This window comes from Euphorbia lathyris, chromosome 4 (assembly GCF_963576675.1).
Source record: "Euphorbia lathyris chromosome 4, ddEupLath1.1, whole genome shotgun sequence".
NCBI lineage: Eukaryota > Viridiplantae > Streptophyta > Magnoliopsida > Malpighiales > Euphorbiaceae > Euphorbia > Euphorbia lathyris.
Window position 1 is genome coordinate 78,995,182 of NC_088913.1, and position 22,711 is coordinate 79,017,892.

A 22,711-nucleotide genomic window follows, 5' to 3' on the forward strand; every position below is an offset into this window, starting at 1 on the left:
TTGTGTTTTCCGGTTTTAGTTGTTCATGCATCTTATATTTCTGTTGGATTTCTTCAATTGAAGCTATCAGTTTGGAAAAAAAAGACAAATAAAAAGAAAACATGGATAAGATAGCGAGAGGTATAGAACCTGGGTAACAACAGAAATGAATCTGAAAGATGAAACTATAACAACTATTGTTTAATAAAAATAAAACAACAACATAATTGAGAACAAAATAACTACAACATATGAAAAAAAATTGAATATTTACTTTCAGAAATATAATACTATCTATCGTGACCAATGAATATAATGGTGGAATACTAATGAATATAATGGTGAAATACTATCTATCATGCTTTATATAGAAGTTTATTTGTGACTTTTTGATTTCTTTTGCTTTGTGTTTTTTTATCTTCCCGTAACTCTTGCTTTCTTTTATTATTTTAATTAATAGGCTAGTAATTATTTAATATATTATAAATATAAATTTGTTATTTTTAATTAATTAAATATTTATTTTTAATTAATTAAATATTTTTAATCTGATTTTTTACTACGTTGACAACTCATCAAAAAGACCTCTAAAACACTTCTTCTCATTTCTCTCTGCTTCCGTAATTATATATAGTATAGATATACTTATTAAAAAAAAATTATATTACCAATATTGTGTTAATTTGACTTTTAATTTAATTATTTAATTAGAATTAATTTTTTTGATTAAAGATTGTTTAGCGATTTAATTAGAATTAATATACAACATTTAAAAATATGATTTAATAAAAAAATTAGTTAATCATGTAACAGTGTATTGCACGGGTGTTAATGCTAGTTATAATATAAATGGTTTATCATTTTTAATTTTCATTTAGTAGATTTCACCCAAAAAAAATTAAAAAATTTAATTATCATTTTTTTTTCAACAGTAAAAACAACAGCATCAAACAATATTAGTAAAGGGTTTTAAAAAAACAACATTAGTAAAACAAAAACAGGAAATCCAGTCCCGAGTGTAACATTTAATAAAATAGTAACTAATTAATTCAAAAAAATGAAAAATAAAATAGTACTACTAATGAATTTACCCAAAATTTTATTTCATTTTATTTTGTATTCATAAATTCGCAATCTCTCCCGAGCCGTTTCTTCTTGAATTCAACAGATACAGCTAGGAATTGAGATACAGAGCCTGAAGCGGAGTCGTCACGAGGGGTTGATTGATGATCAACGATTATTGTAAGAGAGGGAGATAGCGGAGAGAAAATGGCAGGAAAAGTCAGGAGAAGCGAAGCTAGCTCTAGCAGCAGCAGCAATAGCAGAGGTGAAACGGTCGTCGTTGATTGCGGCCGCCGGAAGAGCTCTTGCGGTTACTGCAAATCCGGAAGTCGCTCCAGTATTTCTCATGGTTCGTTCGTATGTTGTTTTCAAGTTTATATCGAGATTTTCATTTCCGATTTTCTTTTTCAAATTCAGTGTTAAATATTTGATTGGATGAGATGAATCTTGGGGTTTTTTGTTCTCTTTGCGGTTTCAGATTGAGAATACCAAATTCTAATTTGAATATGCATAATCATGGTAGCTATAATGCACATTGTATATGTATATGTATATGTTTGATAATCATTTCATGAGTATTCTCTAACCTATTTAACAATTAACACTTCTGATCATATGAATTTCATCATTCTAACATTCTTTTTTATTTTATCTGGAGTGGCTAATTCTTGTTAACTAGATATCAAGCTTATGATTTTTGTATTCCTGCATTTTGTCTTTGTTATAGGTTTGTGGGCACACAGCATTACAGTTGATGACTATCAAGGTATAAATTATCTGCATCTTCTATTTCTCTATTATTAAGTTTATGTTCCATATACATACAATACAAGAACCTCGTTGCACTTTATGTTCTATATAATATTGCATTTTATGTATCATTAAGTTTGTCAATAATGGTCTGGGGTGTTTTTTTTTTTTGTGTGTGTGTGTGTGCATGTGTAGATCTTCTGGACCGGGGCTGGAGAAGATCCGGTTGTTTCCTTTACAAACCTGAGATGGAAAGGACATGCTGCCCATCTTACACTATTCGAATGAAGGCAAGTGATTTTATCCCCTCAAAAGACCAGCAGCGCGTGTCTAGAAGAATGCAGAGGTATGTTCTTTATCTCAGTTTAGTTTGTTAAACTATTGTAAGTTTATCCAAGATGAAAACTTTTTCCATTTTATGTTGAACGAGATATTTTCAGTAATAAGATCTTAGTGGATATGATCTACATGGTCACTGAATACCAGTACTGTATTACTCAATTAACAACCTGGGCCTAGGAGCTTGGGATATTGCCTATGCTAACAGACATTTGAGATCTTCCCTATGTTAGCAGACATTTGACTTGTTAAGAAACGGATTATGAAATATGTAGCAAGACTATGATCTATTAAATGCAATTCTATTGAAAAGGTTTAGTTCCTTATTGATTACTGATAATATTAAATGCCTAGATTTTTAGATGGGACACTGGATGTGAAAAAAACAATTGACGTCATAGAGGATCATAATGCGAAAGACACATGTAGCTGTGCCTGCCATGATGTTTCAAGCTCAGGGACAAAGGAAACTTTCTCCAGTAAGGGAGAGGAAAAGAATAGGGCAATAGATAATTCTAAAAACTTGGCAGATCAAGTTGACAGTGCGATTCGTACTTGTGCAGAAAGTGGGAAACTTCCTTGCAACGTAGAATTACCCAAAGCTTCTGTTAAACCGGTTTCTCAGGCCAAAAGAAAGCTGTTAGTTGAAGGAACAGAAGACCTCATGTACTCTAGCAACATTGCATTTCAAATAGGGGCCACTGCAAAGCGCATACAATCAGCTGCAAAAGATGCAAGACATGGTGCAGAAGATGATGCTATGACTCCTAAAGCTATTGCAGAAATTTTGGCTGCTTCTTTGAATCAGTTACCAGAGACTAGAGGCTTTTCGGTGAAGGCTTGCAATGGGCACATCAATTTCTATGCATCCGCATCACATGCTACTCCCAGTGAAGGTGCTCATATTGTTACTATTCCCAAAGAATCTGATTCAGGGTGTAAAAGAAAAGCTTGCTGTATGAGGAAGACTGCCAAATATTCTCAGGAGAAAAGGCGGAGACTAGATATCCATTTGAAAAGGTCCAGTTTTGATCCAGAAGAGTTTGAATTGTATAAAAGATATCAGATGAAAGTGCATAACGATACACCAGATCATGTTACTGAAAGCTCATATAGAAGATTTCTGGTTGATACTCCCCTAATTTCTGTCCCACCATCTGGTGATGGCAGAGTACCACCTTGTGGATTTGGCTCTTTTCATCAGCAATATGTCATTGATGGTCAGCTAGTTGCTGTGGGTGTCATAGATATTCTTCCTAAATGTTTGTCGAGTAAGTATCTATTCTGGGACCCAGATTTCGCCTTCCTATCATTAGGCAAGTACGCAGCCTTGCAAGAAATAGACTGGTTGAAGCAGAATCAAGTCCATTGCCCCAGTCTTCAGTATTATTATCTTGGATATTATATTCATTCCTGCAGCAAGATGAGATATAAAGCAGCATATAGACCATCTGAGCTTCTCTGTCCTCTCCGTTACCAGTAAGTTTTTCTTTTGAATGCAGCAAAAACCTTTGAATAATGTGTATGAGAACTTTTTATGTACTTTTTTTTTTCTTTACTAGAAGGATTCACCTCAAACTTCAGATTAGAACATTATTTAATATTGAAGACATAGCCCAAATATTCTTGATTTTCATTTACAAGGCTAATCCTTCTGACTGTTGACATATTTTCTCAACTCAATTTTCATTGTTGATCTGGTCAGCCCTAGGGTCAAGCAAAGTTTAACAAGCTGAAATGTTATTTCCAGGTGGATTCCGTTCGATATTGTGAGACCTTTGCTTGATACAAAGCCATATGTTGTCTTGTCAGATCATACGCTTACACAAAATGGGGAATCTTTACCACCTCTTGCTTCTGAAAGCTCCATAGAACTGAAACCTGATGACATTATTGATGAAGACTCAAATGATATTCCTGTAGATGATGGTGAGGAGATTGAACCTGATTCTGAAAGTTCTGATGAAGAATTAGGTATAGAAAACAGTGGTCAAACAATGGAAGACGGTGATGTTGGTGATATTTTAATTGGCTTAAAGGGATCCAGCGTGAAATATAAGGTACTTGGTTCAACTTTAAAATGCTAGCGTCATATCTGCTCTTTTGTCTATGTGATTGCCGTCACTCTAGATACAGGTTTATCAAGTATTTCACTGATAGACTTTCATGGTTGTTCAAATTATGTAGGGAACAAAGCAATTTTTTGTTAATTATGTCAATTTAGTTCTTGTACTTCCAATTTTGTCATTTTTGATGTTGTACTTTTATTTCGGTAACCTTTAACCTTGTTAAAGGGATGCGTTATGTGTGCTTTACAAGCACTGTTACTTTGCATATGGTGGTTTCACCATGTATTAAGCACGGTGCATATAAAGCATGCTAAGGGCCCTGTTTAATAAGAGCCTAATATTCCTGAAAATAAAAGTACAGAGGCCAAACGTGACAAAATGAAGTACAGGGGCCAAAAATAGCATTTATCCAAACATACTGGATCAATATAGATAAATCTGCTCGCATTCTGAATGAAATTTAAAATAGGCTCTATAATAGTCAGATTAATACGCATTCAATAGCTAATGGTATTGCCTATATATCTTAGTAGACGAGGGTCACAGGTCAGAACGTAAACATTAATATTGGTAGTTGCTGCTGTTACAACCTTTGTTCATTAAGTTTTTTGTTATTAGTTAGTGTAGATGCTAATTATTGAATACTATCCAGAATTAGCTATTTATCTTTATTAATTAGACTGAAAAAAAATGATGAATTAGCATCTACAATTCAGAAGGTAGGACAAGCTAATTACGGTTTAGAAGTACTTTAGAATAAAGTTAATACGGGTTCCCCTTAGTTTGGGATTTAGGAAAATATAAAGAACTCGAATAACCTCTCCTTCTGAAAGATTTAATTCAGAATCTCATTATATGATCACTGTTGTGAAGGATCTACAACGAGCTTTGCCACCTAACGAAAGGCGTTACCTGGCATCGCAATTGCATGGATACAAGAAGGTTGTGGGTGCAGAGCTGTCCGAGCGAATGGTATACTCACTTGGCTGACTTGAATATTTCTCTAGGACTGTCTCATCATCTTCAGCAATCTAGTTTCTGCCTGGGGAGCGGGTGTTTTCTGCAGAACTGGTTAGGTTATTATATTGTACACCGAAATGCAGCAGCCACAGATTATCAGAGGCATATTTGCTGTTTGAACTCTGTTCGACATGATTAGTTCTTGATTCGAGCTGATGTGTCGGTTATAGGAATTCCGTGGATTTTCCTAGGACAATATTTTCATGTGCTAAATGAAATGAGGTGAATGAATTCTGTTCTTGAAATTATATTGATGTTTTGGCAATTACAGGGCTTATTTATTCTATCAGTTTGTTGAATAGATACTCTCTTTGCATATAAATGATTGCTGCAATTAGGGGTGTAAACGAGCCTTGGTAGTTCGCAAACTATTCGAACTCGGCTCGGTGAAAGCTCGATCAAAGCTCGGCTTGATAGGGTTTGACTCGAGTTCGGGATCGGTTTGACACTAACGAGCTGAGTCCGAGCCTGCTCTGGTTCGACTCGAAAGCTTGCGAGCATGCTCGATTATTTTTAATTACTATATATATTTCATTATATATATATATATATATATAAAATATGTCATTGGTTATTATTAGTTTTCATCACAGTTCACAACTCAAATAAGATTAACCCATAATTGTTTTTCTTTATAACATAATTGTTTTCTACGTTTTCTTCTGTGCATGTATAATGAATTTGGTTAAGGCTCGTTAGAAACTCGATAAAAGCTTGGTTCAGTCAAAGCTCGGTCAGATTCGATCAAAGTTCGGTTCGAGAGGGCTCGACTCGAGATATTAAAGAGCCAATACCGAATCTACCTAGGGTTCGGCTCGGCTCATTTACACATCTAGCTACAATAATCAGAAGAAAAAGCGTATCAAATGTGTTAGTGTCAATAAGATTATGTTATCGTGTTAGAAATTGATAGCCCGCGTAGCGTAGGCTTTATCTATCGTTGTATGCTATGCTTTACGTATAATCATTCATGATCATAGATGAAGAAGTATTCCCTAGATTGATTTCAAAATATAAACATTGATGGATTCCTTGAAGAGGTATTTTTTTATTTATTGAAGATCTAATTTGGTGCTCCAAAATGGCTATTATAATAATAAAGCCACAAAAATCTGTTGAAATGTCATAGTGTCACATGAAGCATATTGAGAGTAGAAAATGTTATCTTTACTCTTAAATATAGAAATTCAACCCACTTTTTCTCCTTTTCTATCTCTATTTGTTTTGTTTTAAATCATTATCCTTTTTTAGTGAAGTTGTGATGCAAGGTAACAACAAAATATTAAATATTAAGCTAAGGCCATAAGTAAGTCCTAGACCTTTATAGTTTAAGGATTGATCTCTTAATTATTTATTTTTTCAGATTAAATCTCTAAACTTTAATTTTTACACACATTTAAATAACGGTTTTTAGCATTTGTTTACTTAATTATCTTATTTATTTTTAAAAAAATAATAAATAAATAAAATTTTCTATGGATGCATATATATCCAATGATGAAAAATAAAAGATCCATGATAATAACTTTGTATTTTTAACTTTAGACAATTTGAATTAATAATTGAATTTATTAAATTCCAAACTTAAATAAAAATAGGCATAATGCCCATTTGGTTCTCCAAAGTAAGGCTTTATAGTCAATTAGGACCTTAAACTATCAAAATCATCAATCAGGTCCTTGAACTAATAAAAAATCATCAATTGAGTCTTCATTCTAAACAAAAATCATCAATCGAGATCTCATCGAAAATCATTCAGTTGAACGATTTCAAACCCTCTTCTCCAAACTCATTTTGAACCAACACAAAAATTATCACAGTTTATATCAAATAGTTACAATTTTTGATTTTAAAATAAGATAAAGACTTAATTGATGATTTTTGTTTAGCTCAAGGACTTTGATTGATGATTTTTACAGTTTAGGATTGAAACTTCAGTCTAGAACCCAAATGGGTTAATGACTAATAATAGTAGTCAAATATAAATTTAATTAACTGGGTTTTGCTATTCACCGCCTCCAAATTACTTATCACCGCCTTCTCTCGGACATTTTTGTCTTCTTCATTTTTCCATTAAAAAACTTAATATCCTCTCTCTCCCGAGTCAAAAATTGGATTTATGAAAAATGAACCCGAGAACGTCGAAGAAATCGAATAACTACCATTCCTATTTACACTAATTGAAATTCGTCTCCAAAAACTAACCGATCCAATGAATATATAAAAAAAAAATTCATCCAAAATGTACTAAACGGGTGATTCACACCATTCCACCTACCCATTTCCGTTTAGGCAGAAACGGATAGATAGTTTATCCGTTTCTGCCTAGGCGGAATGGTGTGAATCACCCGTTTAGTACATTTTGGATGAATTTTTTTTCCGAATCCGGAATGGAACTCGTGTTTTCGATTTGATTTTCAAATAAAAATACTTATCCGGGGAATTATTAGTCTTTTTCCTTTACCGTGTTTAAATTCCATGAACGTTGTTCGGGTTTTTGAATTTCAAAGAAATTTGAGAGAATTTCAGTTTTTGAGTTTAAAAAATGAAAAGGGTAAAAGTGTCCAAAAAGGGCGGTGATAAGTAATTTTGAAGCGGTAAATAACAATCTACTTTTTTATATTAGATAATTAACAGCCATGTATGTATACATGTATCTTATATTTTGGGGATAAGTGATAAGTTTGTCTTAACCTGACTTGTAAGGTCAATTATCCTAAGATAAACTTTAAAACTAGATTAACCCTTCAATTTGGCACTCAAATCAATAGAAAAAGGACACACAACAATATACGATTGGTGCCTTTTTTTTCCGAATCAATATCGAAGTAAAAGAAAAAGTCTAGGTAAAGCACTGTATCGATATAATTAATATGTGTCAATTGTTTTTATGTTTACTAAACTGATTATGTAAGTTAAATTATGGGGCCAAATTGATATTTATCCAAAATTTGATGTTTTTTTTTTTTTTTTGAGAAAAACATTTTGTGCTCTTAGATGTTAATTTTGGTACCATGAATGTGAGATGGGTAAGTATTAAATCCATATATAACTTAGAATTTGGTAGCTATAGGAAGTTTTTGAAGTTCAAATTCGTTTAGATACCCATTACCATTTTTATAATGTGACATATTTATTTTAATGAGAATACCATTATTTGTCAATTTTTCTCATTTTTATAATGTGACATGATCTTTGTCATTTTCATATATAATATGGCATTAATCTTGAAGTTATTTTTCCACCATCATGATGTAATCTTCCACAAATTCACAATGAAATATTAGGTCAAAAACTTGGACAACTTCACCACGAGAATTGTGCTTAATAAATTAAATGATAGGATATGACCTTCTAACAATAAACCAACTTTGTTTAAAACTTGAACAATGCTAAAAAAAATTTCATAATTTTTATTTTAAAAAAGAATACACTCGAGTGAATATTTGTTATATGTGATTAGTCTTAAAAAAAATACAAATGTAACAAAGTGAATACAATTGAAAGTGTATGTACGTTTAAATTTTTTGTGAGAACAGAAAATGTGTTAGTCTATTTAAAACACATTTCTTCGCTATTAACAATAGTCTCCCATGATATAACATAATATGTAGACAAACTAATCGTGGTGTGAGCTGCTGGAAGCTCAGGGGTCATCCCCTTTTGCACGAGTTTCATTTCCGATCGGGTTCATGGTGTTGCTTTTTAGAGACTTTCTATGTTACTTCCAAGGGATAATAAGCATTTGCAATCATGTAAATATTACTCACGTTTTAGGGGAGCCCGTGGAGAATCGTATCGTGTAGCTCGATACTTATTAAATACTTTGGAATCTTGACTTTTAAAAGATAGAGTCGCCACTCGATTCTAACCGAGAAAATTCAGTGAAGCCAGCCCAATTCTATCTTCCAGGGACTGTGCTCATGGATAATCACTTACTTTCTAATTGTTAAACATATTTAAAATTTAATTAGTTATTTTCCTATATTTTCTATGGTTGATTACAGTTGTATATATATACATGTGTTCAGTGCAACATACTTGTAAGTTAATCTAAGATATCGAAAACAGTTATATTGAAGGGTGTTAAGATTATAAAGGTTCAAAATGAAGTATAATTAGTTACTGCTGACTAAGCAAGTAGTTACAAGTTTGTTATAGTTGTTAGTGTAACTAGTATATAAGGACCAATGTATTTTCTATTTTAGTTAATTTGGTATTCATAATAAATCAGTAATACTTTACTTTCTATTCTTCTTCTTCGTCTCTAACAAAGGGTTTTATGAAAATTGTAAAAAGATTTTATTAAAAATAAATCTTTTATTAAAGTATGCCTTTGTAAGGAAAATTAGTTCTAGGACCAAAATCGTAATTTTCTATGGTGCAAAGGTGAGAAATTAAATCTTTTGGGGTTTTAAGTACATTTATAAATTTTGTGAGAGTGAATGGAAATTAAGGTCAAAAATAATATTTAGCCATGAAGGGATCAAAACTGATAAAAAAAACCGAATATTAAAATAGTTTATTTTTAAAATTCACTTTGAAATTAATTATATAATTTCATAAAAAAAAAACGAAAGCCAATAAAACCAATACATTTTTACTTTAAGATAATCATTGTGGCTCTGAAGCTGGATTTAGAGAAGGCCTATGATCGAATTAATTGGGATTTCTTGATGGAGAGCCTTGAGAGAGCTAGAATCCCGGACAGCTGGAGAAGTTTAATTAAGGTATGTATTTCTTCTCCTGTGTTTCAAGTTATGGTCAATGGGGATATGTCGGAGGAATTTTCCCCGAACAGAGGAATCCGTCAGGGGGATCCTATGAGCCATTTCCTTTTTGTTATTGCTATGGAGACTTTCTCACCTGATTCAGGATGCGATTGATAATGGGAGTTTCCACCCTGTGGCGATCAACAGCTTCTGTCCCCAGATGACTCACTTATTCTTTGCAGATGATGTCCTTATCTTTCTTGAGGGTAATGGGGAGCAGTTGAGAGTCATTATGGATATTCTGGATTGTTTTTGTTCGGCCTCTGGGCAGAAGCTTAATATCCAGAAATCTAGGATGATGTGCTCTAAGAATATGAATCAGAGAGTCTGTAAGAGATTAAGTGATCTCTCAGGTATTCCTCTTACTGATTCTCTTGGGAAGTATCTGGGCATTCCCCTCCACAGTGAGCGTGTGTCTAAAGGCTCCTTCAAAGAGACTTTGGATAAAGCTAATTCGAAGTGTGCCACTTGGAAAGCCAAGACTCTGTCTCTCGCTGGCCGCCTCACGTTAATTCAATCTGTTAATTGTGCTGCTCCCAATCACATCATGCAGGCTTGTAAGCTTCCGGATCCTGTGCTTACAAGATTAACCGTAGGTTCCTGTGGGGGGAAGCTGCGGAGGGCAGGAAGATCCATCTTGTGCCTTGGAGTGAAGTTTGCCAGCCTAAAGATTCTGGGGGTCTGGGTATTAGGAAAGCAAAAGACAATAATAAAGTTTTATTAATGAAACTCCTTTGGCGTATGTAGCAAAACCCCTCCTCTCTTTGGGTTCGCCTCCTTTGTGGTAAGTATCGGAAAGACAAAATCTTCGGGGGCCCGAAAGAGAGAGTTGCTAATTGTTCCTTCCTCTGGAAAGGACTTAGTGCTGTGTTTGATGAGTTCTGCTCGGGAGTTGGCCTGGAGGTAGGGAATGGTAAGTCCATTAGTTTCTGGTTTGATAACTGGATTGGGGATAAACCGTTAATTGAGGTGTGTTCTCCCCCCCCCCCCCCCCCCCCCCCCCCGCCTAGTGATATACGCAACTAGAGAATTGCCGATGTGGTTGACTCGGAAGGGGACTGGATCTGGTCAAAGTTTGATACTTTCTTTAGCCTTGAGACTCTCCTTAGAATGCGGGGAGTGAAGGTGAGTAATCAAGAGGAAGACTTGGATAGGCACTGTTGGGCGCTAACTAACAATGGAGTTTATTCTTGCAAATCGGCCTTTGAAGCTTTCTCTCTCTTTAGATCTGATCCTCCCTCGGATGTGTGGAAGTCGATTTGGACCCTTAAAGTTCCTTTCCGTATTAGGAGTTTCCTGTGGCTGGGCGTTAAGGACAGGCTTCTTACTAATTCGGATAGGCACAGAAGGCACTTGGCTGATTCTGGAGCTTGCAGTAGATGCAGAGGCCATGTTGAGACTTTGTGCCATGCTCTTAGAGATTGCTCTAATAGTAAAGAGGTTTGGAGGAAAATTCTCCCACACCATATTTTCTCTTCCTTCATGGCACATTCTGAGGTCGACTGGTTCTCTGATGGTGTTAGAGGAAAGTTGCTTCCATACATGGAGCATGGTGACATTTTCTTTGCTAGTATCTGTCACCAAGTTTGGAAATGGAGAAACGATGAGATTTTTGGAGATAAAACTGTTTTTATGACAAACTTAGCTGATTTCTTCTCGAAAAAACTTTTCTCTATTATTGATAGTTTCAAAGGAGAGTCCCTTGCCAGAGCCTCTTAGTGTTGTGATGTCCATCTCGTGGGATGGAGCAGGCCAAGAGAGGGGGTTGTGAAGCTGAATACTGATGGTTCATGCCTCAGTAACGGTAAGATTGCGGCTGGAGGTGTGCTTAGAGATGCAGGGGGCGCCTGGCTTTCTGGGTTCTCCTAGAATTTAGGGTTGAGTTCTTCCTTTTCTGCGGAGCTCTGGGCTATTCTTACTGGAATCAATCTTGCTAAAAGGCTGGGTGTTAAGAGGCTCTCTGTGGAGTCTGATAATTTGGAAGCAATCAAAATGATTTCTGAGAATCATTCTATGGGTCTTAACAGTCGCAACCTCATCAAAGCTATTAAAAGGCTTTGCTCCTCCTTTGAGTTCGTAGAGTTCAGACACATTTTTAGAGAGCAGAATCGTGTTGCTGATCGCTTGGCGGCGGCGGGCCATGAAGGGACGTTAGGCGTTACTACCCTTCCTGTTTCCCCTAGTTTCATCTCTCCTCTTCTCTTAGAAGATAGAATTGGGGTTAGCTTCCCTAGGCTAATTCCTGGGTAGTTTGTTGTTGTTCGTTTTTCTTTTCCTTTTCTACCAAAAAAAAAAAACAAGGAGTGATGAATTTTATGTTCATCAGTATATTGCCTTGGAGCGTGTTTCTTCTATTTGGTGTAGATACAACGTTGAGAGTCATTTTGAAGCGTTCCAAATCTTTGGACAGAATTTGGTAGATCTCTGATGTTTGGTGCTTCGAGTTGGAATAAAAATACCCTGTAGAAAGAGTTATGAACTTTCTCTATTTAGGATTTCTAAGACTGTATTTCTCTTACTAGAACTTCATTTTCTCTCTTTCTTTCTCTTATTAGTTCTCTCTCTTTAACTTGCCTCTCTAGATTTGGGGATTTGAGCCTTTGTAAAGGGTCCAAATCCCAAAAGGGAGGTGGGATCGAAGGCCCGAAAAAGGAGGGCTAATGGCCCCAAAAAATAGATGCCCCACAAAATGGGGTCGTCGCCCCGATTAGAGGGACCAACATCTCCTCTATCTTGGGGCTATCGGTCTCCGAAAAATGAGCTGACAATCCCCAACTTCCAAGGACCGAAGGTCCCTAAAGCGGATCCCTTAAAGCAGGCGGGACGGACATGCATGACAACAATTTTATATAAACAAACCTAATGACTCATAACCCATATGGACACTAAGTAAATGAGATTTTATTAGGCAATTCAGACCTTGCAAGGTTCCGTCTATCGATGATCTTCCCATTATCATTGATCGCAGACTCTTTAGGACTCGACCATTGCTTCATTTTTACAGGACATATAACCTACATCATAAAGGTCGCAAATCTGTACTCAGAGGATGTCTCCCACTTAAGTTTTTCCAATACGAGCTTTAAAAATCGGTTTGGAGATGCTTAAACGTATGGTGGAGGAGAGAGTGATCATACGAGATCGATTAACCATCTGGCATCAAATGCAATCCCATTGTGTTTAGGAAGACTTGAGTCGTTCCGATTAATGCAGTTGACATGTTTATTCTTCAATTGACGTAGATTTGCAGAAAATAATAATGGATTTACTACTTCGATTGGAGGATAAACATGAGATAGTTCTGGCCTTACCTGACCGATATACTATAAAACCTTTTACCTTAATTGACTGCTTTCTGATTGTTTAGGACTGATGTTGTTTTTTGTTTGAGTATTCTCAAAATAGGGGTGTTGCTGGAGCTATTCAAGTTTTACTTCGTCTTAGAAGATTCGCCTTTTGGCTGTTTGAGATTTGCCTCATCTTGGAGGGTCGTTGTGTTGGTGTATTCCCTAGTCTCGAGATATTATAGTTTAGACAATGCCCTTAATTGTAAGACAGTAATCTATAATGATGACTTACTTATGCGGATCATTCACACATAGTATCCATGATTAGTGACCGGCTTACATTTGACGGGTTGAGGGCCTGAAAGAGTGAAACAGTGAGACAATAAGATACTAATCTGAAACGTCCTTGATCTGTTGTTATCATGGGAATATTAATGAACTAAAGATTAGTACGCATCTTGGTTGTGATAGTGTTTTACCGGTCATATGCATTGGATGTTAGACCAAGGGCATATGGATTTATTTTGAACAGTAAGCACTGGATCGATCCGCTATGAGAGCACCACATGGTAACATGTGTCATAGGTGTAAGTCATGTGATACTCCTTATTAAGTCCTTAGACACAGAACCTCTATGGGACCTAGATGCGACACAATATACTTTGAACATCTGCTTAACAGGCTCATGAATGAGTGCCAAGTATACATTTGATTAGATATGATGTGAAACCATGAATAGTAGTAAGGAGAATTGCTACTCTTCAACAGAAGAAAAGATATCACCGACCACTTGATTAGTGAAGCTGAGAAGCGTATAGCCACACCCGAATGAAGCTATTACTTATTCAAACTTATCATTTCACTAAAGGATCAAAAAAATGTCTGAGCACTAGATGAGGCTTACAATTCCATGCCTAGGACATGATATCAAATAGTACACTACTATTAGGTTCTCTATTTTTTGATTTGGTTGGTTATAAAATACTTACTAAACTTGATGACAAAACTCAAAGAGCATAATGAACCCAACAATTGAGTTTTTTTCTTTTCTTTTCATTGAATCGCTGTAAGATAATGAACAATGAGATCAGTTTATTAACATAGAATGAACCTTAAAGCAGAACATAAACTACATCAGCATCAACAATTCCAATGTTCAGAAAAATGTTATCAATAAACACAATCAGAGAGAAATGAGATATTTGACTTCCTAGTTCATAGAAGAACATGAATTTAGAGGAGAAAGAATGTACAATTGGATATGAAGAAGAGTATATATCAAATCAAACATCATCTGCATCACTTCCAATATTTGCTTCATGAGTCACCCATGAATTGCTTCCATCAGGAAGCACCTTAGACCTGCTCAACAATAAAAAAAAAACCCTTCCTTTTAACTCTACTTTTTTCTCCCCTAATTAATTCAATAAAACCCTAGCATGGGATTCATATTTTAGCTTCTTCCTCCAAAAATATAGTAATTTACTAAGGCTTAAAAGTAGTATTTGGCCCCCAAAATGCTTGTGTTTGCTCCTGACCTATTATTTTGTGACATTGACCCTTGAGGTATAGCAGAAACTATGTAAGGAGAGCCGTTAAATCGCACGTGAGATGATTGCTAATCGGGTGGAGGAGAACTGATGTTCTCCAAGCTTGTAGAAGCGGAGAAACAAGTGGTTTTTGGGTGTGAATATTATATGAAAATTGAGGCAACTAAGCAGATTGGTGAAATGTTATAACAGTTGTGTTGCGATTAATAATCATCAAACACAAACATTTAATGGGTCATCAGGGGATCGATGTCACAAAACAATATGTTAGAGGCAAAAGCAATCATTTTTGAAAAGTCAGGGGGCTAAATAGTGCTTTAAGCCAATTTACTAACCGCTCAAGAACAGATTTTCCTTCCTTGTACTTCTGGCTCTTTTCATGGGCATGATCCTGAAACAAATCATCCAAATAACTTAAGGCAACAATGAAATGTTCAAAAACCATGAATTCTATTCAAACATCTACCCCTTAATCTTACATATTTCCAACCCACAATTGATCCGCATCCGACACAGAATAGGTCTGCTACAGTATGCAACCCGGTCATCATCATCCTATCTTCGTTTACTCCCACAGAAACATTCGATCTGTCAAACAATCGACACGTTTGAAGCTATAGGAGCTACGAATTTTGAACTAGCCTACCAAAATATAGTAACTGAAACTTACACGTCTTAAATTAGCATTTTTCTCATATATATTCAAACTACAATGCCATTTCAAGGACAAAGAGAACAATGCTTGAATGGTTAACATCTATTTCTTCTTGGTACCCTCTATTTTTATCATTCGAAACAAACTGATGTGTTTTCGAAAGTGTATAGCATTCTTCATTCTGTGATTTACAATCACGAAACAAGGACAATCTAATACGATATCAAATTTTAAGCAGTATTCAATCAATCCTGAACCACGACTTAGGCCCTGTAAAATTCGGTAGCCCAAGCTTCACACACACACAGATGATAATTGTGCATCTTCAACATAACATCTCGAACATGAAAGGATCTTATCCACAAATTCATGAAAATATATGGATTTTTGACAAGTAATACCAGAAAAAAGTTAATGGAACCTTGCTGTATGGACAAGTATAGGGAATTTCTGGATTATCATCAATAACTGAGATACTCAGATATGATTGATGATGCTACTAGTAAGAGGTGCCCAAAATCAAGAAAAACTTACACCTTATTAAAGAGATAAGCTTTCCCATGCCTGCTGTGGAAGGCCTGAATAAAAGACAGGGAAAAGACTTGATCAGAATACTTGATTCCTTTGAGAACCGCAACTAACACTTGTTGGTCAGCATGAAAAATGAGAAAAAACATATGGATTTTTTTTTTTTTTTTTATTCTGGTAATCCAAGTAAGCCATGTAGACCTGGAAAAGCTTATCATCCATAGCCATAAGAACTTAAACCAGAGTAACTGAAACAGACCACCTCGTTCAACTATGAAGTGTTTATAAGCCACTAAACCATAAGAAAAAATATGTTGAGAGAACATAGGGGGGTGATCAAGAACACTTTCTCGGTTCCACAAACCCAGCAAAAGACTATGAACGACGCCAAATAATGTGAATGTCCATTGGACTTGTAGCATGTACAAGCACTGGCTCGGTCTACTTGTGTTGAAATTTAATTAATAAACAGATTAACAAGGCTCATACCCTAGACATCTTGGTCCAAATGGCTATGATAGTACTATGTCAAGGAACTACCAAAAACTGATTGGAAAGCTTATAAAAATAGCTTTAGGTTTCTCTGGAAAAGCTGTTACTGTTAGTTGTGGGCACGAAGTAACATTCAGGAGATGATCTTCACTTCACCGACAGCATATGAGGTCGCATACATAGTTGGACTCCATCTTTGACACAAAAACTGTGAAGCTATTTGGTTATGCAACCACAAGTATATCAATGCCAAACAACAGAAGATAGACGGAATGGTAATTGTGATAATACAAAACTTTGAAGATAGACAACTATAATAAAGAACAAACGTTGCAAATACAAGAATTTTAGTAACAAAACCACCTTGATTGTGATTTGATTTCCCATCAAATGGGGAAATTTCCCCAATTTGAATCGCAACATATACCTCATTTTCATGATGAAGCAAAGGGAGTTCAACAATTCAAATTCAGATGTTAATCATTATCAGTTTCAAATGTTTTTTTTTTTTTCAATCAGCAGATACTCCTGGTGAGTATGGTCCTACAATTACAATGATCACTCCCAAAATTTAAGAAGCACCATCTTCTCTAATTAGATGAATCTAAGTTAAATTTCCCATTGCACCAAACGGATTCCCTTATAATCAATTAACCAACTTACAATACCCCCAAATCACAGTCTACAGTCAATTCCGCAATTCTCAGAAAGACCAAAACAAACCCCCAAATTAAGAAAAACCCAAACGAAATTTTGACAAAATTATCACAACCCAGTGAAGAATCAATGAATCAAAGATAATAAAACGAACCTTAGAAACAATATCTTCATAAAGAGCAAGATGAGTTCTGCAGTGCTTGCAACTATAGATCTTTCCTTCAAGATTCACCACAAACAACCTCCCCATATCCTCAACTATAGATCGTAATAACAAAATCTATATGTGTGTTTAACAGTCAACAAGTACATATGAATTGAAAAAACAAACAGTTAGAAGATTAAAGAGAGGAAAAAGGAGTATTAAAATTAGGCAGATAGATCGCGTACCCTTTTCCTTTTCCTTTTCCTTTAGCGTTGTTTGTTCTATTGATGTTGTTGCATGGATTGCAAGAAATGTGGACAGAGCAGCTAATCGACATTTTCCATTTCCTTTTTCTTCTAAAGTCGAGCCTGACAAGACGTGTTTCCTACGGGTTTTTTCTTTTCTTTTTTCTTTCAAAGAAAAAAAATTCGGTCTTTATTTATTATTTATATATTTTAGTTACTAATTTGTTTGTTTTTTCTCCGTTGGTGATGAACTTTAACAAACTAATCTCATCCAATGATAGAAAAAATAAAATAAAACTTACTTTATAAAAAACAAAGTAAGCATAGAAAACACTAATAATTTGAGTGTCTTTTATGGTTACTTTATTTTTAACAAAGTAAAACTTACTTTATTTTTTTTCGTCATTGGATGATGGTGGACTTTAATAAAATAAGTTCATCAAATGATAGTAAAAACAAAGTAATGCTTACTTTGTTAAAAATAAAGTAAACATAGTCTAACCTTAATAATTTTGTTCAATCCCAATCAGAAAAAGAAGAAGAAAACGATTTTCTTATTCTAATTTTTTAACGTATGTAAATTTTAACAAAATAATGAATTTTAACATACTGAATTGAATATAAAAAATTTTACTGGAGAGGTCTTTGAATTGAATATGGTTTTTTTTTTGTTTCCGATAATCTATGTATAATATAAAACAGTAACGATGGAGTTGAAATATCACTTCCTCCTTTTTTACTGATAAAAAATATAATATAATATATAACATATTAATTTTAATTATATTATTATATTTATCTATAAAAAGATTATTTAAAGTAAATATGAAAATAAAATAATAATATTTAATTTATGTAGCACATTTATATCATTAATTGTAATTATTATATTATACTTTTATTAATATTTATATATTAAGATGAATCCGTGCATTGCACGGGCCAAAAACTAGTTTTTTTTTTTTATATTCAAACTCGAGATCTCTAACTTAAATGATTTAGGGGTTTTAACCACTCAAACCAATTTTAATTGAGTTGTTGAATTCTTATTAGTTAGATAAATCACCTCTAACTCACATTAATATTTTTTTCCAAAGATTGGAACTAATAAAAATAACTAAATTGATGTTACCAAATAATTTGTGTATAAGAGCATCCATTGGTAACATCCAAATAGTGCCACCTAGACATAAGTTACCCCTTCAAATAATACTCCATTAGAGCTGTTGTAATTTTTTAATTTTAAGGGGCCTAAAAATAAAATCTAATTAATGATAAAAGATTGCAAAGGAAAAAAGACAAATAAAAATATACACGGCAAAAGCTAGAGAGAGACTTTTGAGACAGACTTTCCCCTTTTTGAGGTGCCAGACGCGCCTCATTTGGTATATGTTTTACACGCGTCAGATGCAGCGCATCTGGCGCCTCCATGTAGTGTCTTACGCGTGTGTTGCAACTTTTTTTTGTTCTCACATATAAAATTTGTAGTTTATTATCACAGGAAGTAACAAACGTATATTAGACAGAACCTCCATAGTGGTAGGTTGTAACTAATTGAAAGAAAGTTACAAAAAAGTTATAAGCATTAGAATTATTCTAAAGATGGATTAGTTGTAAATTTCAATAAGATCATATCATTCCAAGCATAAGTCGGTGTTTGTACTTTACACATATTTATCACATTATTATCACAATTTCTCTTTTTTCTACTTTTATTATATACTTTTAGCATGATTTTTTAGGGTTTGAGTCAGAGCTCACCATAACTGTGAATGGAGGATACATGGATCGTCATTCTTATGGGAGGACAATTGAATGGTTCGTCTGAGGCCATTATTGTAAAGTCTATGCCCCATGGGAGCGATGCAATATATAAGAAGTCAGTTTCGAGGTTTTCTGCTCATGAGTCGTTACTTTTACCCTCCTTTTCGCAAGTATCCGAAGGGTCTACCTATAGGTAATTTTCCATCTGATATTATACTCTTATTTCACCCTTTTTTTCGTGTACATAGAATATAAATAAGAAATGTTACAAGAATCTACCGTTTCTCTAAGGAACCATCATTCAGACTAATATGGTAATCTAGAATCCTAATACTTAACCTGAGGGATGAGATAAGGCTCAAGTTAACACTCTAGAAGGATACGAAGTTTCCATGAACCAATCATTATTAATAAGTGGAGATTCTCTCTTTCCTACCCACATAAAAAAGGGCGGCCCGGTCGCATTACGCGTCCCCGCTGAGCGAGGGTCCGGGGAGGGGTCCCACCACAAGGGTGTATTGGGGGCAAGCCTTCCCTTGCCAATTTAATTGGCAAGAGGCCGCTCCTAAGACTCGAACCCGTGACCTCTGGTCACACGGCAACAACGTTTTACCGTTGCGCCAAGGCTCGCCCATATTAGTATACATTTTATATACTAAAAAATAGTATATTCAAAAAAAAAATAGTTAAAAACATGCATGCTTATAATTTAAAAAAAAAAATACCTACCCACATATTCAAAAAAAAAAAAAAAAAACATGCATGCTTATAATTTATCAGTATACATTTTATATATAAAAAATAGTTATCAGTACTTTATAGTTATTAAATTTTTGATAATTTACTTTTAAAACTTTTTTTTTTTTAATTTGTTTTCTGTCTTTTACATATTTTTATATGGACTCGAACTTATAAGTCTTATTTGAGCTTAGAATTCATCTTGGACCCGGACTAGGGATGGCAACGGGTACCCTATCCGCGGGTACCCGGCATTATCCGACCCTAATGGAACTACCCGTACCCTGTATAAAAGGGTATGGGACGGGTATGAGATCAAAACCATTACCCGTTAGGGTATGGGAAGACCCCCCAGGGTATCCGGTACCCGTTACCCGTCATAAATTTTTTATATATTAAAAAATATTATTGTGTTTTAGATGTAAGATGTGAGATTTGAATACTAACATTTTGTTCTTTAACCATTAAGTGATACCACTAAACTATTTTATTTTTATTGATTAAGGTTCAATTTGTTCAATTTTTAGATCGATGATTTATTAAATTTATACTTTATTAAATTTGTAATATTTTTTATTTTATTTATTATTCTTAATGGGTAAGGGTACCCGCGAATTAAATGGGAAGGGTATGAGATGTAAAACAATTACCCGTTAGGGTAATGGGAAGGGTAATAAAAAAATATAAGGGTAAGGGTTTGGGAATTGGGATTGGGATTGACACTACCCGTTGCCATCCCTAACCCGGACTGAGTCTCGAGTAAAACAAGAGAACCTTAATCATTCTAGGCCCATTAATAGATATAGATTTAGTTTTAAAACAAACAAAAAAAAAATAAAGGATTTTAATTTTTATTTACAATTCTGTATTTTATCATTATAACATGAATATCATAATTAAGTACAAAATTACAAATAAATCATATCACCAAACCTAATTTTTAATATGTCATTTTTGTCTATATATTATGATTTTACACCATAGTTTAAAAATTTTAGACTCCAATTTATAAATCATAAATCCAAAAAAATATATTCTAAATTTTTAATTTATAAATTCTAATCCTTAAAATATATTAAAAGTACTGATTTTACTAATTTGATATAATCCAAAATTATGATTTGACGTAGTTGTAAATAGTCGTTAAAAGATGAATTTCTATATAATTTTCCCAAAATTTTAAATCTTAAAATATTATAATTTTATAATTTTATTTTTGTTTTTGTCAAATTTTCAGTTAATCAGTTATAGAAAAAAAAACAGTTTTAAAAAAACTACCAAATTTGACATTTAAATAAATTTGTTTAAGAGTTTGAAACACTTATAAATAATTTGTTAATCTTGACTATTATGTAATTTACCCAAAAAAAAAGTCATCAATTTTTTTTGGAACGAACTAAAGAATGAATGAATCAAATCATCGTCTAAAACGGGTAGCCAATCCGGCTTATCAACAAAAGAATAAAAACCAGCATTGGAAAGAGCACGCCTTACTATTAGATGCGTCACTCTATTTGCTAGTCTCGGGACAAAAGACACTGTAAATATCTTATCTTTTAGCAATTCCTTACAATCCTCCACCACGTCTCCTACGGTTGAGATATTAATATCACACGAGTTTATGCTATCGACTACAGTCTTAGCATCCATCTCCACCTGCAGCGTATCTAATTCCAGCTCAATTACCCATTGTAGCGTTAATCGCAAAGTCAAAGCTTCCACAATCTGCGCCAAATATGTTCCCGCAAACAAACCGCTCGCCCGTGCCATCATCTCTCCCTCCTCAACCCGAATCACCGCCCCCAACCACTACAACCCTCTTCTTGGAACACGGCTCCGTCGATATTGCACTTGAGCCACCCCTTCTCGGTCGATGCCGTGGAATTAACCTCGTTCTATTCCTTGGAACTGTCGCACTCCTCGTCCACCTCGCAATTTCCAGCACATCCCTCTGGATGCCGTCCACATGCTGTTGCGAGCTACTGTCAGCTCTTCCATCCGTATCAACATTCAACACGAGCTGTTGCGCTTTAGTCCCTCTATTATGATGGCTTTGATTACCCACCCGCCTTTCTCCACTTCGTATCTCTCGACCAAACCTGCTGATGCTGCTAATTAATTCACCTTGCCCCTGCATGTTCCCACCTCTCACCTCCTCACTTCTACCCTGCTCTCCATTTCGTTCCTCTCGATCAAGCATGTTGTTACTACTAGTGATTTCACTTCGCCTCTGCAGTTGTCCACTTCTCACTTCTAGTCTGTTCTCCATTTTTTAATCGCGTGGTCAAACTCTCCACCTGCTTATGTTCTGTCATAGCCTCCTCTCTTCTTTCCCTTGCTTCCTTCCAATCCCAAATAAATTGTCGAATTCCTCTAATTTTGATCCTTACACTCTTCTGAGGATTTTTCCACTAGATATTGTTATGATTTGGCCAAATGGCATACATCGCACAAATCGTCCGAAATAAAACATCATCATCTTCACTTTTGCATTTATTAGAAAACCAATCCCCACATCATCAAATTCCCTCTTTTGCGCTGTCAATCCTACCTCCTGCCAGCACTGTACTGCAAACAGACATATACAGAACAAGTGCCAACTGTAAACCAAACAATTATTAGGCAATGTCAAATGTCACGCTCGTAATACTGATCTCAA

At 34.7% G+C, this 22,711-nt stretch overlaps 2 protein-coding genes across 2 annotated transcripts; one reads left to right on the forward strand and one right to left on the reverse strand.

Moving 5' to 3' along the window:
- Positions 1 to 1,093: 1,093 nt before the first annotated feature.
- On the forward strand, positions 1,094 to 5,505 carry LOC136226706 (arginyl-tRNA--protein transferase 2-like). The gene is made up of 6 exons (XM_066015333.1): positions 1,094 to 1,390; positions 1,769 to 1,807; positions 1,987 to 2,137; positions 2,485 to 3,609; positions 3,881 to 4,190; positions 5,073 to 5,505. Exons 1-6 carry the CDS (start codon positions 1,249 to 1,251, stop codon positions 5,187 to 5,189), a joined length of 1,884 nt encoding a protein of 627 aa, XP_065871405.1. The 5' UTR covers positions 1,094 to 1,248; the 3' UTR covers positions 5,190 to 5,505.
- An 8,793-nt stretch (positions 5,506 to 14,298) lies between these two features.
- LOC136226720 (protein yippee-like) lies at positions 14,299 to 17,703 on the reverse strand. Its single transcript, XM_066015361.1, has 6 exons — positions 17,551 to 17,703; positions 17,315 to 17,440; positions 16,018 to 16,061; positions 15,308 to 15,416; positions 15,164 to 15,219; positions 14,299 to 14,640 (listed from the first exon to the last, which is right to left on the reverse strand). Exons 2-6 carry the CDS (start codon positions 17,408 to 17,410, stop codon positions 14,562 to 14,564), a joined length of 384 nt encoding a protein of 127 aa, XP_065871433.1. The 5' UTR covers positions 17,411 to 17,440; positions 17,551 to 17,703; the 3' UTR covers positions 14,299 to 14,561.
- Positions 17,704 to 22,711: the final 5,008 nt, after the last annotated feature.

Bases quoted from the DNA above. Each gene is read 5' to 3' on its own strand.
- LOC136226706 (XM_066015333.1), top strand. From the start codon at position 1,249: ATGGCAGGAAAAGTCAGGAGAAGCGAAGCTAGCTCTAGCAGCAGCAGC. The intron at 1,391-1,768 runs GTTCGTTCGTAT...TCTTTGTTATAG, and splicing joins TCGCTCCAGTATTTCTCATG to GTTTGTGGGCACACAGCATT. The intron at 1,808-1,986 runs GTATAAATTATC...GTGCATGTGTAG, and splicing joins TACAGTTGATGACTATCAAG to ATCTTCTGGACCGGGGCTGG.
- LOC136226720 (XM_066015361.1), bottom strand. From the start codon at position 17,410: ATGGGGAGGTTGTTTGTGGTGAATCTTGAAGGAAAGATCTATAGTTGC. The intron at 16,062-17,314 runs GTTCGTTTTATT...TCTTTTATTCAG, and splicing joins ATGAAGATATTGTTTCTAAG to GCCTTCCACAGCAGGCATGG. The intron at 14,641-15,163 runs GTTAGTAAATTG...ATTGTTGAGCAG, and splicing joins GGAAAATCTGTTCTTGAGCG to GTCTAAGGTGCTTCCTGATG.